We start from the raw sequence: 14,052 nt of genomic DNA, 5'->3' as shown, positions 1-14,052 counted from the left end.
TTTGATATTTTTTTCTTTTATTTTTCTTTGCATATTTTTCTTTTTAAGTAAACCATGTATGGGCATATAAGAGAGAGAAAAGAAATACCCAATTATGTTAAGCATTTGACATTCCACTTTTGTTATGCCGAAGCATACAAATGTTATTTCATGATTGGTGGGCAACAGTGATAAGATGGTTATTTATGCCTCTCTTAGGATTTTCTAGTCTTTCCCGTCAAAAAGAGTTATATGAGTGTTAAGTATAAGAGATCACTTAATCTTACTCATCACAAACACGAGCCACAAAGCTCACTTACTTAGTTGTGCATAGAGATGCTCATCTAATCTACAAAAGATACAAAGTTTAGAAAACTTTGTTTCAATGGTCATCCAAGGTACACATGTACCAATGTACACATATACACACTGTTTTTGTATTTTTCTGATTTTTCAATTTTTTTTATATGAAAAACAAAATAAAACAAATCTGAAAAGAAAACAAAAAAATAAATAAATAAATAAACAAAACAATGCATAAAACTAAAATGACTCAAAACAATAAAGCAAAACACACAAGTAATGCAAAACAAAAATACAAAGGGGAGAGAGAATAAGTGATGAAATCACTTGGAGCTATTTTCCTTCCACACTTTGAAAAACCTTTCCGTTTAGCAAACCCTTTATCTAGTGGTGAGGAGGAAGAATTAAAACCGTTCAGGTTCGAAAGGAACATTAGGGTTTTGAGAAGATCTCCAAGAGGAGTAAAAGAGGATGGAAACTGACTTTAGTCTCCTGACGCGATCATGATGTTGCTCTTTTGAGTGGCTAACCACTTGTAGTAATTAGGTCGAGTATGTCCAGCTACGCCACAATGATGACAAAAATGTTGCTTTTTCTGTTTAGGCTTTCAAGAGTTTCCCTTCTTAGCCCTAGGGTTTTTAATCTCTTTCTTATCAAACTTAGGAGGTGCTCCTAAAACAGATTTATCATTGTCTATGTTCTCACTAGCTAATTCATTTTTAACATTATTATTCTCAATTTCAATATTATTAGCAAAAGGAACAAAAACAGTAGTACTAGTAGAAGCAATACTAGGAGAAGAGAAATCATACCCTAAACTAATTCGATCGGAAGTCGATTTCTGAAGTCTGAGCATCTCATTGAGATTAGCACTTGAAGTCCTTTCTGACAGAGCTCTAACTTGGAACAATTCTACCTTAGGCTTCTTGATCTTCTCAGTCAAGAAATTATTCTCAAATCTCAATACTCCAATAGTCTGATTGGCTTCATCAAACTTTATAAAGATTTCTTCTCGCTCAAGTTCCACATCACTAAGCTTCTTGGTGGCCAACCTATACAATTTCTCATGCTTTTCTGATACCTTGTATAACTTTGCATAGGCTGTGTGCATGCCATCTTGTTCATCCATCTTCTCAAACTTAGACTTTACCAATTCTTCCTCTTCATTCACATCTTCAATAATCTCTTCAGTAGGATTTGCGGTAGTAGTGAAGGAATTTAGGATTCCATCGTCCTCATTATCGGAGTCATTCTTAGGCTCAGTGTTGCTCAAGGTAGCAATAAGTGCCTTATTTTTTCCAATGGTCTTGAGATAAGTAAGACACACTTGTTTCATGTGACCGAAACCTTAGCACCCAAAGCACTTTGGTCCTAAGGGAACAGTGTATTGATCGCCATCCCTAGCATCCTTCTTGCCTTTGTCTTGGCTCTTAGACTAAGAAGAACTCAACTGTCTACGGTCCTTGTCAAAGCCCTTTGCATTGGCATTCTTCATAAACTTCTTGAATTCCCTGATGATGTAGGACTTCATCTTAGAATCTTCATCATCAGAAGACTCATTAGTATCACTGCTCTTGGCTTTCAAAGCCATGCTCTTGCTCTTACTTGATTTCTTTATCCTCGTCAAACCCAACTCATAAGTCTACAAATTTCCAACCAGCTCAATCAAAGGAATCTTGTCAATGTCCTTTGATTCCTCAATGGCAGTGATCTTGGCATGGAATCTCTCGGATAGAGATCTGAGCACCTTTCTCATAATCTTGGGTTCAGGAATGGTTTCCTTAAGATTAAAATTTGAGTTCACTATGTCCTTGAGTTTGGCATAGAACTCATCAAAAGACTCATCCTCCTCCATCTTGATCTCTTCAAAACCTGTAATGAGCCTCAGAAGCTTTGAATCCTTGACAGCCTTGGTTCTTTCCTAGGTTGTCTAGAAGATGGTCCATGCTTCCTTTGTAGTTTCAGTAGAGAATATCTTCTTGAACTCCTTATTCGTGACTGCATTGAATAGAGCATTTAATGCCTTGCTGTTGAAGTTTGCTGCCTTGATCTTAACATCATCCCAGTCGGCCGGCACTTCTGTTGGCTTGGTCCAGCCTATCTCTACAACTTGTCACACTTTCTCATCTAAAAATTGTAAAAAAACTCTCATGCGTATTTTTCAGTATAAATAGTTAATGCCATCAAATAAAATAGGTATAATAAGAGACTGTCCTTTATCCATGACAAACAGGGGTTAATGAATCACACAACAAAGATTAACCCTAATCAAGGTGTGTTTGCTCTAATACCATTTGATAGGCCAAAAATGTATAGACCCCTTGTGATAAATTAATTGATTAATTAGCCAAGTTTATTAATTAATCAAATTAACATGAAATTGTATGTGGTAGCACAAACAAATCACCAATAAACTAAAGTATACAGTGGAAAATAAACTGACATAGTAATTTGTTTACGAATAGGGAAAAACTACAAGGTAAAAACCCCACTAGGTGATTTTAAGGTCACCACTCTCGAGAATCCACTATTATCACAACAAGCGATTACAAGTAAAGGAATTCCAATACCTTATACCAACTTACAGTTGAGCCCTTAGCCCATTACCTAATTGGACTTGTTTTGTAGTGACAATCTCTCCTTTCAATGCACGGCTTCCAGTACATGACTAACCAATTGCATGAATTCCAATACACGACTTGATCACCAACTTGAGAAGGATATTGGCTGCAAAGTTCTTTAGTTCATCACACAATGAAGATCATGAAGTTGCTTGGTCACAAAACCCTATGGTGTACAAAACATAGCAGCTTCTTCAAGAGAAAGAAGAACTAAGGCAAAACTAGATTTCCAGTCACACCTTTCTTCACACTTTGGAATTGTGCTCTTGTGCAACTTCTGTAACCTTTTACGGCTCTCAAAATAATCTTTATATATGTTTAGGGTCGTAAGAAAAGAAAACTCAAACATACATTCACGGATTGGATGAAAATTAGCTTGAAAAACTGAACTTCATAAACCTCGATAGATAGCCATCTATCGAGCTAGATGTCGAGTCATGGGCTTCAGCAGCTTTTAAATCTCGATAGAAACATGAAATTCAATGGTTTGATTTTTAAAATTCACACCAAAAAAAGAGATATCTGAGAAGTTTGAAAAGTTTCTCTCCAAACAAGTTTGGAGAGAAACTTTGTTCATTAAACATATTCACTGTTTAGGCCACACATGCATCTAAAATGTAATGGTGGAACAATTAGGAGTTCTATTATTATAATCTGCTAGCTAATTAAATATTCAAACCAAGCACAAACCTATTGCAACAAGAGATTTAACGAATTGATACTGTTTGTGCAAGCCAGTCATGTATATAAGTAGTAAGAAATCATGCATACTACTTAGGAAATAGATTAATTTCCGAATTTAGTAACGTGAGCGTGTAACTATCTAGAGCATTAAAGTAGTTGAAGAGGCATTAAAGTAGTTGAAGGTAGGGTGAAGTCAGCTAAGTGGGATGAGGTGGGTGTTGGTCTATCATACATGGCACACAGGGTCTTGCGGTTCTGGCCGTGCCATGCTATAACAAGAGGCTCTCTCAACTTGCCCCTTACCCTTGGGTTAAACAACAATCCCCTCTACCACAACATTGGTAGTCAAATATCATACATAATATATTAAGAAAATTGATCTATAGCCAAGCTTAGTAACATAAGTTTGTAACCAAATGGAGCATTAAGTAGTTTAAGTAGAGTGGATCCAGCTAGAGGTGGGATGAGGTGACTATTAGTTTGTCCCGCATGGTATACAGGGTCTTGCGGTTCTGGTCATGCTATGATTTTGGCCGTGCCATGCTATAACAAGAGTCTGTCTCAACTTGCCCTCGCCCTGGTGTGGGTAGTCAAATATCATAAATAAAATATTTAAGAAATATATCAAAATAGCTAAGCTTAGTAATTAATGTAAGCGTGTAACAAAATCGGGCATTAAAATAGTTAAAGGTAGGTAGGTTGGAACCAGCTATATGGGATGAGGTAGTTGTTGATCCATCCCGCATGGCACACAAGATCTTGTAGTTTTGGTTGTGCCATGCTACAACGGGAGGCCGTCTCAACTTGCCTCTCATCCTTCTGTTAAAGGGTATGCCCCATCCATTATTGGAGGGTAATTCTTCATATCCAATTGAAAAAAAAATAATAAATAATAAATAAATAAAAAAAGGTCAATAGGTTTCATCTTATTAGTCTACATTTAGATACAGCTTATTTTACTGAAAATTGAAAAAAAATAAAATAAAAAAAAAATTTACTATTTATTACTGTTTGACATTGTTCATTGACCTAAATACACTATTCATGGTCAATGAACAGTACATAATACGCTGGTTTAAAAAAAACAAAAAAAAAAAAAAGCCTGAAACGCGGATGTGCAATACAAACAGACCTTTAGCTCCTAATAAGTACCGTGGAAGCAACAAACTTCCCATTCGCTACGCATCATGACAATGGATGTACCTCTCACGAAGGGACGTATTATAAACTTTAGATTAATATAATAGCATCATGACAATGGATGTACCTCTCGCGAAGGGACGTATTATAAACTTTAGATTAATATAATATTGCAATTTTCCTTTGCACCAAACAAAACAATATAGGGTATTATCTTATAGCTAGTAGAATTAAGATGGCTCCACTTGGTATGGATTGGAGAAAAAATAACATATATACTCTAGACATTGTTTAACAAGGGATTTTCGGCCAGATGCACAATTTTGTATAAAGTGCAATATAATATTATTAATGGAGCCCATGGTTGGTTTTAGGGCTGCCCGTGACACTTCCTTGCATCAGCAACTTCTGATTAGAACATGCCAACCTTGAAAGCTTTTTAGAGATGGAAAAGTGAAAATGTGGAGGGATGAAATGCTGCCAATTAAAACAAAAAGTGACAAACAACAAAAAGAAAAAAAATATTTGCCCAAATTTATTAAAAAATAAAAATGATGTAAAAAAAAAAAATCATATCTAGTTAAACAAAAAAAAACAAAACAAAGTATTGTCATGCCCGTGGCCCCAAAAAAAAAAAAAATGGGGCAACGTCCAGAACAGCAAAAGAAAAATAAAATAAAAGAAGAGCCAATGTTGCCTAGGAAAGCAAAAACTTAAAAAAAAAAAAAATAAAAAAAAAATAAAAAAAAAAGACAATTGGACGAAATCCAAGTGCATATGGGTATTTTTGTCAATCAAGCAAATCAAACTCTCCCCTTCAGTTTTTTCTACATTTTGGGGAGAAAATATTTTGTTCGTTCTGAGAAGAAAACACATAGACCCCACCACATTTTTTTCCCCTCCCCCTCTCAACCAAACACCCATTAAAATTTCTCTCTCTACTTTTTTCTCCTAAATTTTCTATCCTCCCTAAAATCCCTCCAAACAAACATACCCTTAGCAAACTGCTATATATAAGAAGAAAGCAAACTTATTACCAGTTAGTTAAATTGATACTCAACAAGAAAGGAATAGCTAATAGCCTAATTTGTTAATAAGGTGAACTAGTTAAGTGATGCACAAGTTTAAACCAATTGCAATATGGAAGATGTTCTTCCATTAAATTGAAAGTCTTTCACCATCATATTAATTGTTCATAGCCCTTCAGGGAAGTTCTCTTTGGATGATCATGATGTAATTAAGTTTTCTGGAAGTTTAATTAGATTCGTTTGGCTATAGCTGCATGGTTGATCATTAAGTACGGTCAAGATTGGCAGGAAAACAAAAATAGAAAAACGTGAGAATGAGCGATCTGTAAAATAGATTGTGAAGTGACATTAAAGAAGACTTTTATTTTCGCAATGAAAAGTAAAAATTAACTGGATTTTCTATTAGTTGTTGGAAGTATACAATTATGATGTAGCCTGATTTGGAAGGAACCGTGAGAAGAATCGGCTTTGATCAGAAGGCCAGGGAAATTAATGATCCCACGAATGATGCTACCAAGAGAGATTCAAATTCAAACATCTTGATTCTGTGAGGTGCACTAGATTAGGGGATCACAGTAGTTCAAATAGATCCCACGATTGATGCCAGGTCTAGGCTTTAGTAACATGGCAATTTGTCAAGACCCACCTCACATGCATCCAAAACTTGGCCTTGAATTTGCTTGCTTTTGCCAGCTAAAATTTGAAGATGTGTAAGAAACATGGTGTCAGGGTTTATTTCGTGATAATAATTTAAGTATATTCTCATAACATCACATCAAATACCTCACCCTGCTTGAACCCTATAAAAACCCTCCTCTCACTTCGAATACTCCATCCTCATCAGTACTACTTTAACCTTTTTCTATTGTTCTAACAACAACTAGGGTTGGGAAATGGCTTCCAAAACCTCTGCCTCATTTGTTCTCTTCCTCTCACTCAACCTTCTCTTCTTTGCACTTGTGACTAGTGCATGTAACACATGCCGTGGTCCTAACCCAGGAAGAGGCCCCAACCCCAACCCCAACCCCAATCCCAACCCCAACCCTAACCCTGGTCCTTCTGGCCAAGCTTCATGCCCTAGGGATGCCCTAAAACTAGGCGTGTGTGCCAATTTACTCAGCGGTTTGCTTAATGTTACCCTTGGCACCCCACCAGTAACTCCTTGCTGCTCTCTCATTCAAGGCCTTGCCGATCTGGAGGCTGCTGTCTGCCTTTGCACTGCCATCAGAGCTAATATTTTGGGCATTAACCTCAACATCCCAATTTCGCTCAGCTTGCTTCTCAATGTTTGTTCAAGGAATGTTCCAAATGGTTTCAAGTGTGCATAGAAGCACTTTATAATTTCGTTTCTTAATTTTCATACTATGGCTTTTGCTTGTTTTGCAACTTTAAACTTACATGGCAAGTGTGTGTGTGGTGTAATAGGGAATTGCTCGTTTCCCTAGATATAGTAGTTGTCTGATTTGTGTGATAGTTATGAATAAATTTCCCTTTGTGATGTTTGCCAATGTACCTCTAGATGGGAAATGGAATAAATTTATCAAGTCTTTCTTTTCTCTCTCTCTCTTTCTTTTTTATTTCTTTCTTTTCTTTTCTTTTTTTGATTTTATTGAGAAAAAGTTTCAGTCACTTTTGGAGAAATATCATCCTCTGAAGTAGAACCATGTCACTTTACGTGCACTGATATTGCATGCCACATAAGGTCCATTGTCCATTTTGACCATTAAACTTGACTTTAACAGTACATACAGCGAGAAGTGATCACTCAATTGTCAGTCCTCACCAAAGAGCTTATTGTTAATTTGTCTAATAGCTTGCCTTCACTAGGTGGCGAGCTCCATAAGAGAGAAGGAATAACATATGAATAACATTCAGTCATTGGTGCTACAATTGCATTTCATCTCATGCTTGAAACAAAGTAAAAAAAATATTATTGATCAAGCATCCTATGTATCTACCTAATTAAAATATTTGGCTAGGAAACAGAGGAACTAACTTTCAATCACACAACATAATGGAGTCTCTTAACATCATCAAACTTTAAATCAAATGATATTTCTTATCGTTCTCAACAAAATATTTTTAGGATTCAAATCTCTTTCTCCCATTTAAAAAATAAATTAATTAAATAAAATAAAAAGAGCCTCCTAACAATTAATTTGATCTAATGTGAATAGTTATATGACAAGAGTGATATGATAATTAAGGAAAGTATTTTAGATGGACTTTAGACCCCAAAAAAAAAAAAAAATTCTCATACGTTAAAGTTGGTCATATAATTCACGCAAGCTAGACATAATCCAGCCATTTGGCCCACAAAGTGGATGGTAGGATCATCAAAACACATCAATGATGTTCTAAAATGTCGTTTATTCCTTGGGAGTACTAGAGAATTAGAGATACACCTTTCTAGCTTTAGGCACTGTACTACTTTTTTTGCTTCATTTATGGGCCATGAATTGTAAAAAAGTTAATGGCAAATGGGAAACCACTAGAACTGTTCTCCCCGTGACTGAGAATTAGGTGTGGAAAATGTAAACGTATCACATGGGAGAAGGAACAAAACGAATGTTCATTTCTCTTCATCATCCTGTACAAAAGAAAGATTCCGTGCTCCATGATTTGATTTCGACTTTCCGACGATTCTTAAGTTCAAACTGTTAATCATACCAATAATCTGGACAAGAGGTTGGAAACTTTCTTGCCTGTGGTTTGGTAACGGGACGTGAATGTTGCCGGGAGAGATTTTGGTAATGCTATTCAGCTCACCAAATTTGTTTAGTAATCTTATGCAAAAGATGCTATTTACCACTAAATTTAATTGGATTAAGCGTTCTTAGTTTTAGTAATAATAAGCCAAGAGTCAAGAGTTTTGAAACTTAATTAACTAGCATCTCCTCATCCTTAAAGGTCACCATGCTTTATGATATGATAGAAGTAATCAATAATTTGATATGCACAAAGTCTTATTATTTTTACTTCTGTTTTTGTTGTTGTTTTTAACGTCTCATCTGATCATCTACTCAAAAACCATTTTTTCCGTGTAAGAAGTCAGGATCTACAATCCATTAATTGTAGATTTCTAATTTTCCTCTTGAACATTCTTGATTCTATAGATTAATTAATTAGATGGTCTTTCTCAAAAAAAAAAAAAAAAAAAAAGATGGTCCCCAATAACTACCACTTCACTCCCGTGACATTTTTTTGTCAACAAGCCCATAAAATAACAGACAGAGCAAAAGATAAATGACTTTTCAAGCTACTCATTACTAATTAATTCCATATATGGATGAATAGAAAAAGCCATGTGAATATTTTGTTCATAAATGGTATACGAACTTTATGGGATTAATATGTTTCTTCTCCCCTCGACTGATCGTATAAGATATGGTATAATCCCATAGATATATCTGCCAAGAAAATATATTAATCACAATTAGCTGTTTAATTTAAACAGATCTCAAAAAAAAAAAAAATAAATAAACAGAACTTGATTTGCTGAGAGTATCATCTTTTTAGTAGAGAGTCAAAATGGTCTTCTTTTGTTCTGCCGTTAAAAAATAGAAAGAATTGAAATAAATAAATGCAATGTGGAAAGTGACACTGTTCTAAAATAAGCCATACCTTTTCATTTTTATCTTTTATTATTCATAATGAATGAAGAGAGATTTACCAGGAAAAGAGAAACCAAATAATTAGACCTACGACGTCCCAGCACATATGTTTTTCGGTTAAGCAACGTTAAATAGTCACAATGATAAACAATATAACCAACGACAAAAATTTACATGATTTTGATTCTAAAACTCGGAAAAGGATTTCTCTGTGCCTTGAAATATAGAGAATTCATTTCATGAAAATTAGAAATTTATTTAGTATTTCATTAACTGAAAAGTATATATAATGACACTTAACTTAAAATCCCAACTCATAAAATATGATAATTATAGATTTTAAATAATATGACACTAATTTTTTTAGATTTGTGAAATAATAAGTATTTACAGTGAAATAAAATATCTCCATTTTAAGATCATAATCCTAAAAATATATGGTAAATTCAAAAAATAAAGTTTGAAAATCATTTATAGAATTATTATAAGTTCATAATGGGCAGTCACTAATTATAAACATGAAAAAAAAAAAAAAAAAAAAAAAAAAAAAAAAAAAAAAAAACCACTATAAATGTAAAAGAAAGGTTAGTCAAAGTGTTAGAATAATAGTAAGTGATTAAATTCAAAGCAGCTTTTGTATGTTAGACATACACTTGGCGCTGTGCAGTTGTAACACCTGCTGCTTCGTGACTTTTATGGCCTATTTTGTAACAGTATTTGTAATTTAGGTCCGTTTGGATATTGCTTATTTTGCTAAAAATTGAAAATATTGTAATAAAATAATTTTTAAATATGTGAAAAGTGCCGTGAAACTATTTTTTAATGAAAGTTGTATTGAAAAAAGAGGTTTGTGGGTCCCATGAATAGTGCACGGAACCCACTGGAAAGCCACCACTACCACAAAAAGTCAAAAACATGCTTCAAAAAAAAAAAAAAAAATGTAGACGCTGACGTAGACATGGGAAAAGCTGTATTCAAACGAGTATTTAGTATGTGTTTGGATACGCATCTGCGGCAAACATCTGCATTTCTTTTTTTCTTTTTTCTTTTTTTGGAAAAGCACGTTTCTATGGCTGTTTTCAGTTTTCAATGAGTCTCGTATACTGTTCATGGGACTTACAAACCTCTTTATTAAGTAATTTTTTCATTAAAAATTGGTCACACGACATTATTTACACATTTAAAATTTATTTTGCTACAATATTTTCAGTTTTCAATAAAATAAATTGTATCTAAACGGACTTTTAATGCATATGGCTCCTGTGGCTGGTACTTAGTTTGCTTTAATACAGTCCCTGTTTGCCACAACAAAAAAAACCAAAAAAGAAAAAAAAAATCCTAAATAATTTAAGCCAAAATATCAAAGTGAATAGTCTTTAGTTCAAACTCTATCCTCACTCTACCTCTCATTTAAAAAGCTAAAAAATTTATGTGTTTTGACCCCTTTATTATAGGGAAATCTAAGCCTTTAAACTTTTGGAAGAATTTATATTTTATCACTAAGAATAGAAAAGAAAAAGAAATTTATAGAAAATATTTCGTTGCCACTAAATTTTGTCTTTTTAAAAATAGAAAGTTCGTGACTAGTGATTTTTTAGTATTGCGTATTTTGTTACTATGGTGAATTTTGCTGTTAGCTCAATAGCATAACCTATTCTCCTTTACTAAGGTAGTCAAAGTTCATATATTTGCTTCTCATTTATTATAACTATCAAATTTAAAAATATATAAAAATAAATTTTTCTTATAATACAAATAAGGAAACTTTGACCCTGGAAATCTAAAACCCACAAAATAAAGCAAATGCTATGTGATTCTTTTTCTTCTTCTTTGTTTCGCGATGCATGATGATTGCCTTATTGATGGCATTATACTTGAAAACTTATCATTTTTTTGAACTATAACGAGTATAAACAAGTTTTTTTTTTTTTTTTTTTTTTTTTTTTTTTTTGAGAATTGAGTATAAACAAGTTTATTAGCTTGCTATAGGTGTGTATAAAAAAAAATCACCATCATTTTATATTTAAATTTTTTAAAATCTATCTTCTTCTTCGAAACATTTTTAACATTAAATCTCCTTTGCTTAGCTTTTTCATTTAATATTTTGAATCTCAACCAAACTTAACAACAATAGTCTTAGCCCTAAATAATTTTTTTTTTTTTAAATCTAAAATTGCATATATTACACATCCATAAATCAAACTTATTTACAGAAGAAAAAACCATATTGGATCTGATGAAGCCCCCAACCCATGAATGATTCAAAGTTGATAGGTATAAGAGAAAGTTGTTCTTATTAAACATTTACTAATTGGATTCAACAAGAAGATAGATTCATCATACTAAAGATGAAAAAGCTAAACCAATAAATTTTATTCTAGTATTACTCTTTTTTATGGTGAGTTAAAAATAAGCAGTTATATATATATATATATATATAAAAGCTTTCATTAGAATTTTGATACATCAATTTTTTAAAATAATAAATTATATAATTCTATATATAAACACAATAATAATAAATGCATAATACTAAAATAGATAGTTCTATATTTTGTAAACGTAATTATAATAAATTTCTATTAATATTTATCATAGTTATCAAATTCATATTTAGTAAAAAAAAAAAAAAAAGTTTAAAGATAAAGAAAAAAATTCTATTTTACATTGTACTGATAATGTTGACATATTGTACAATAGTTTCAAAAAAAAAAAAAAAAAAAAAGATAATGTTGTACAATTTTTGCAAATATATACCAGCACACATTTTATTTTATGTATCAACAGTATAAATTTACATTACTAATATAATATAAACCAATTCCTATTATGTTGAACTTGCACGTGCATTGTGCAGTTCCCAAGTAAAAAACTCAGTCTTTCTTTGAATGCAGTCATTCGGACAACTGTGTTTAGGAGACCACTTCTTTATTTTTTTTTTTCTTTTTTCTTTTTGGTGGAAATCTTTATTTTCCTTTTTGAGGAGCCAACTCTTATTTCTGGGATCTAATACTTAAAAAGAGGTTGTAAAAATATTAACATTGTAAAATGTTTTCAGGGCCAAAGGAGGCTCTGAACTTATTCAAAATTATAAACTTTCGCCATGCACTAAACTCAGAGATATACCCTTCTTAACCATTTTGTTAACCCGTTTAATATCATATTAACTAGCTATGGTATGGGAGAGAGAGAGAGAGAGAGAAATTAACAGTCATCAAGCAGAAGTAAAAATAAACTCATCACACGTGAAATTTTTTATGACTTGGATTTTATAAAGCTTAGAAAAGGATCAACCCTAAGTATACAGGAAGTATACAGAGTCCTATCCATCAAAAAGAAGAAAAACAAATAATGAACATCAACTCCCAAAATTTAGAACATCCGAGAATTCTAAGACGGCATGCAGTTCGATCCCTTGATGGCTCTACAACTATGCTCTTTTCAAATTCACTTAATGGATCGCCATCCTCTAAAGCAACACAGGTTACACCTTTCCTTCCTATCCCATGCCAACACCACCATAATCAATTATTGAATGAGGCATTAACTCAAGAGACTAAGAATATCTCCGACACTAGCAGCTAGTTCAAGTCACACAATATACCACGCCCAAAAAAAAAAAAAAACATTGTTTAAAACAAACAGCTAGCCTTAGTTAACCTCATAGTAATCTCGTACCCAGATTGAAAATGAAAAAACACTTAGAGAGGAGGACACACAAAACCAGGGGGAGGAGTTATGCCACAGGTAATTAGAACTTGAAGAGCAAGAGGAATAAAAATGTTGAGGTTGAGAAGCTTAAGCCTTATCGTAGTGCAAAGACAAATAGCCGCCTCAAGCTCTAGCAGACCTTTAAGCACCGGACAGCAAACATTCTCAACTGGGTCGCCTAATCCAATATGCACCAAACCACCAAGCACATCTACACAAAGCCCTAGTTTAAGTGCATTGATGGGACAAGTTGATTGTGTAGAAGGTGGAGGATTGAAACCAGGAACACCGCCGCCGCCGCCGCCACCACCTCCACCGCCACCACCTCCTCCAGAAGGAGGATTACCAGTGTAAGGTGGGTAGGGAGTAGAAGGTGGTGTAACTATTGGGGGTAAAACAACTACAGGAGGGTTTTTCGGGTGTCCCGATCCATGTTGTGGTGGGTGTTTTGTAGTTGGTGGTTTTGGGTGAGGGTTTTTTGGATGATGGGAAGGTGGGTGTGGCTGTGAACATGATGGAGTACAAGCTTGTATTGGTGGCAACACGTTCAACATGAAAATCAGGATGATGAAGAACATGGCTGTAATCTTTGGACTCGTCATGGCTTTGGGGCTCTACAAGCTTACTATTAGTTCTAATTCCTATTGAGTTTGAGCCTAGGATTATATAGCTGAATTTTATGAGCAACCCGTGATTATTTCTTCTGACATGGCTGGAAGCAAAAATCAAAAAATGAGGGCCCTATGAAATTAGAAAACTAAATTGCTAAAAAACATGGAAAATTTTAGAGGATTCCCAATAGTTCCATGGTGAAATTAAATTGGAGAGTTTGTAGTGTTGTTGGTACTTTGCGAATATCGAAACCAAATCCGTGACTGCCTGATCAGTACAACTGTGACGTGTTCGATTTCAGAACCCGTTCAGTTTCACAGATTTCCATGGCCCCTACTGTCCATTTTTTTTTTTTTTTTC

General features: G+C 33.7%; 2 protein-coding genes across 2 annotated transcripts; one reads left to right on the top strand and one right to left on the bottom strand.

Annotated features, from left to right (window-relative positions):
• Positions 1 to 6,594: 6,594 nt before the first annotated feature.
• Positions 6,595 to 7,299, top strand: LOC115970821 (14 kDa proline-rich protein DC2.15-like). Its single transcript, XM_031090440.1, has one exon. It carries the CDS (start codon positions 6,649 to 6,651, stop codon positions 7,081 to 7,083), a length of 435 nt encoding a protein of 144 aa, XP_030946300.1. The 5' UTR covers positions 6,595 to 6,648; the 3' UTR covers positions 7,084 to 7,299.
• A 5,295-nt stretch (positions 7,300 to 12,594) lies between these two features.
• Positions 12,595 to 13,731, bottom strand: LOC115972202 (36.4 kDa proline-rich protein-like). Its single transcript, XM_031092407.1, has one exon. The coding sequence runs from the start codon at positions 13,680 to 13,682 to the stop codon at positions 13,071 to 13,073; it is 612 nt and encodes a 203-aa protein (XP_030948267.1). The 5' UTR covers positions 13,683 to 13,731; the 3' UTR covers positions 12,595 to 13,070.
• Between the last annotated feature and the right edge of the window lie 321 nt (positions 13,732 to 14,052).

The sequence above is a fragment of the Quercus lobata genome, chromosome 12, assembly GCF_001633185.2.
Source record: "Quercus lobata isolate SW786 chromosome 12, ValleyOak3.0 Primary Assembly, whole genome shotgun sequence".
Lineage (NCBI taxonomy): Eukaryota > Viridiplantae > Streptophyta > Magnoliopsida > Fagales > Fagaceae > Quercus > Quercus lobata.
This window is presented reverse-complemented; position numbering and strand designations above follow the sequence as displayed.

What these genes read in the sequence shown, in the direction of transcription:
- LOC115972202 (XM_031092407.1), bottom strand. Translation starts at nt 13,682, where the DNA reads ATGACGAGTCCAAAGATTACAGCCATGTTCTTCATCATCCTGATTTTC.
- LOC115970821 (XM_031090440.1), top strand. Translation starts at nt 6,649, where the DNA reads ATGGCTTCCAAAACCTCTGCCTCATTTGTTCTCTTCCTCTCACTCAAC.